Source organism: Plecotus auritus, assembly GCF_963455305.1.
Source record: "Plecotus auritus genome assembly, chromosome: X".
In the NCBI taxonomy this organism is placed as follows: domain Eukaryota; kingdom Metazoa; phylum Chordata; class Mammalia; order Chiroptera; family Vespertilionidae; genus Plecotus; species Plecotus auritus.
The window spans coordinates 94,869,401-94,872,791 of NC_137784.1; the positions used below are offsets into that span (position 1 = coordinate 94,869,401).

The 3,391-nt window shown below is 37.0% G+C and overlaps 1 protein-coding gene across 1 annotated transcript; it reads left to right on the forward strand.

Moving 5' to 3' along the window:
• Positions 1–496: 496 nt before the first annotated feature.
• On the forward strand, positions 497–1,591 carry AGTR2 (angiotensin II receptor type 2; the record flags this gene model as incomplete). Its single annotated transcript, XM_080652372.1, has 1 exon — positions 497–1,591. The coding sequence occupies exon 1, from the start codon at positions 515–517 to the stop codon at positions 1,589–1,591; it is 1,077 nt and encodes a 358-aa protein (XP_080508498.1). The 5' UTR covers positions 497–514.
• Positions 1,592–3,391: the final 1,800 nt, after the last annotated feature.

The window sequence follows — 3,391 nt, forward strand, 5'->3', positions numbered from 1 at the left end:
TGATGATTTGTATATAATTAGTTACTTGAATAAGGCATTTTTCTATGAAATAGCAGACAGCAGTGTGTTTTCTAGAAGTATATATAGACTGAGATATGTGCTCAAGTGTTTTTGAAATATTAACTTTTCTTATTCTTGATTCCTTCTTGTTTGTTTCATGCATTTCCTATCCTGGCTAACCTTTTGGAATATTAATTTTCACTAAACCTCTTGAAAATATGCAAGGATGAGAAAAATATAGTTTTGTTCAGAATTTTCAGTCCCTGATGCTGCAATGTCTTAACTTGTTGGTACTAGTGAAAAAAATTCTTTTTTTTCAAGAAGTAAAATCCAATCTTATTTTATGTCATGGTTCTGTTTCCTAATGTTTTCTATAATCACCCACCTTTTTTTTGCTTTTAACAAACTTTCAAAATGCTAATGACTCGATGTCCTAAATTCTGTAGATGTTCTGAGAGTTCTTTTTCTATTTTCACAGAAGGTGGTAAAAATTAAGACCTGCTGACATTTCAACATGAAAGGCAACTTCACTCCTGCCACCATCAACAAAAATGTCACCAGCAGTCGGGACTTCGGACTTGGAAACATCTCTACCTTTAACTGCCCACATAAGCCATCAGATAAGCATTTAGATGCAATTCCTGTTCTCTACTACATTATTTTTGTGATTGGATTTCTTGTCAATACTATTGTGGTTACACTGTTCTGTTGTCAAAAGGGCCCTAAAAAGGTTTCCAGCATTTACATCTTTAACCTGGCTGTGGCTGACCTACTGCTTTTGGCCACTCTTCCTCTCTGGGCATCCTATTATTCTTACAGATATGACTGGCTCTTTGGACCTGTGATGTGCAAAGTTTTTGGTTCTTTTCTGACTCTGAACATGTTTGCAAGCATTTTTTTTATCACCTGCATGAGTGTTGATAGGTACCAATCTGTCATCTATCCCTTTCTGTCTCAAAGAAGAAATCCCTGGCAAGCATCTTATATAGTTCCCCTTGTTTGGTGTATGGCCTGTCTGTCCTCATTGCCAACATTTTATTTTCGTGATGTCAGAACCGTTGAGTATTTAGGAGTGAATGCTTGTGTTATGGCTTTCCCACCTGAGAAATATGCCCAATGGTCTGCTGGAATTGCCTTAATGAAAAATATCCTTGGTTTTATTATCCCTTTAATATTCATAGCAACATGCTATTTTGGAATCAGAAAACACTTACTGAAGACCAATAGCTATGGGAAGAACAGAATAACACGTGACCAAGTCCTGAAGATGGCAGCTGCTGTTGTCCTGGCGTTCATTATTTGCTGGCTTCCCTTCCATGTTCTGACCTTCCTGGATGCTCTAGCCTGGATGGGCATAATTAGTAGCTGTGAAGTTATAGCAGTCATTGACCTGGCACTTCCTTTTGCCATCCTCCTGGGATTCACCAACAGCTGTGTTAATCCCTTTTTGTATTGTTTTGTTGGAAACCGGTTCCAACAGAAGCTCCGCAGTGTGTTTAGGGTTCCAATTACTTGGCTCCAAGGCAAGAGAGAAAGTGTGTCATGCCGAAAGAGCAGTTCCCTTAGAGAAATGGAGACCTTTGTGTCTTAATCATGAGAATGGATTACAGGTCATGGCTATTTGGTTTGAGGTCCCCTTGAATTATCTTTTAATGGCTTTCATAAAATTATTTTTCCCCCTTAATGTAATCTTCTCTCACTGTTCTAGAATAGGAAACTATACATTTTATCTTCCAGTGATGGTCAGAAATTGACCCCTCCCCCCTTTTATCTGGTCTATCAATACAAGACTGCCATTGGGCAGATATCCATAACCTAGAAGTAACTGGGAATTTATCTCCAATTATAATTAATAACAAATTGTGAATGAGTATTTGGGGGTTCAGATTTCTCCTTGACAAATGCTGAAGTTTTAAAAAATACATATTTTTATTGATTTCAGAAAGGAAAGGAGAGGGAGAGAGAGATAGAAACATCAATGATGAGAGAGAATCATTGATCAGCTGCCTCCTGCACGCCCCCTACTGGGGATAAAGCCCACAACCCAGGCATGTTCGATTCCTTGACTAGCATCGAACCCAGGATCCTTCCGTCTATAGGGTGGTGCTCTATCCACTGAACCAAACAGGGTAGGGCTGCTGAAGTTTTATTAAATTGGTTTTTATATCTGTTTTCACCAGGCTTTCCTTTTCAACCAAGGTTAGTCTTTTAACTCATTACATTATTTACAAGAAGACTTCATGCTAAGAGAGAGACACTATATTTCTTAATGAAGTATACTGCAACAGACTGGTACCCAATTATTCCCATTCCAGGCATATACTTTCTACTTTAAAAAATAGTAAAAATAATAATCCTTTTACATTTCACTTGAGCATAGATTTTTATTTCATATAGCTACATATTTAGTAGGGCTAGGAATATAGATTAGATCACATGTACTCCTACATTTTAGCTTATTTTTACAGTTATGGAAAGTAAGATATATAGTCACATAGATTTTTAAGTGTTCACTGAACTCTGAATAAACACTTTTTAAAATTTTATATCCATTTTAACTATTGTTTGAAGGTTTCTATGTTTTCTGATAATTTCTTCAAAACAGTAACTAAACACTGTGTAGTGTTTTAAAATGTAAAAGGTCACTTTTTACATCCTTGACCTTTTAGATATGGTGCTTTGATATATAGGAAGTTGACTTGACTTTTATTATTGATGTTTTGGTTCTGGGTTGCTTCTCACAATATCTGGGTGGCTTCTTTAAATCTTTAACTTGTAATAAATAAAGCCTTTCCTGGCACAAGAAAAGGTAATGTCAGAATAGAATTTTGAGACCCAGGGAGGACCAAGAGATCCAGCAAATGACAACTTTGTTGTCATGCAAAATCCCTACCTGTCAGGGCAGTGCAATGTGGCTTTAAAAACAGGGTAGTTTTAACCTGTACCTATGAATACTGTTTGTTCCAGTATTTATGGGATTCTGTGGAACTCTTTTAAACCAATTGCTGGTTCATAGATGTCCTTAACATTATTAGAACTCTTAAATTAGAGAAGTACCTGAAACTGACTGAGTTATCTAGAGTTTACTTAGAATATGAATCCTATTTTTAGAAGTTAGAGATTTCATTCTTCACCCGCCCATATGTATACATATTACATCAGGTTATCTAGGACCTTCTTAGACCAGTGGTTGGCAAACCGCGGCTCACGAGCCACATGCGGCTCTTTGGCCCCTTGAGTGTGGCTCTTCCACAAAATACCACAGCCTGGGCGAGTCTATTTTGAAGAAGTGGCGTTAGAAGAAGTTTAAGTTTAAAAAATTTGGCTCTCAAAAGAAATTTCAATTGTTGTACTGTTGATATTTGGCTCTGTTGACTAATGTGTTTGCCGA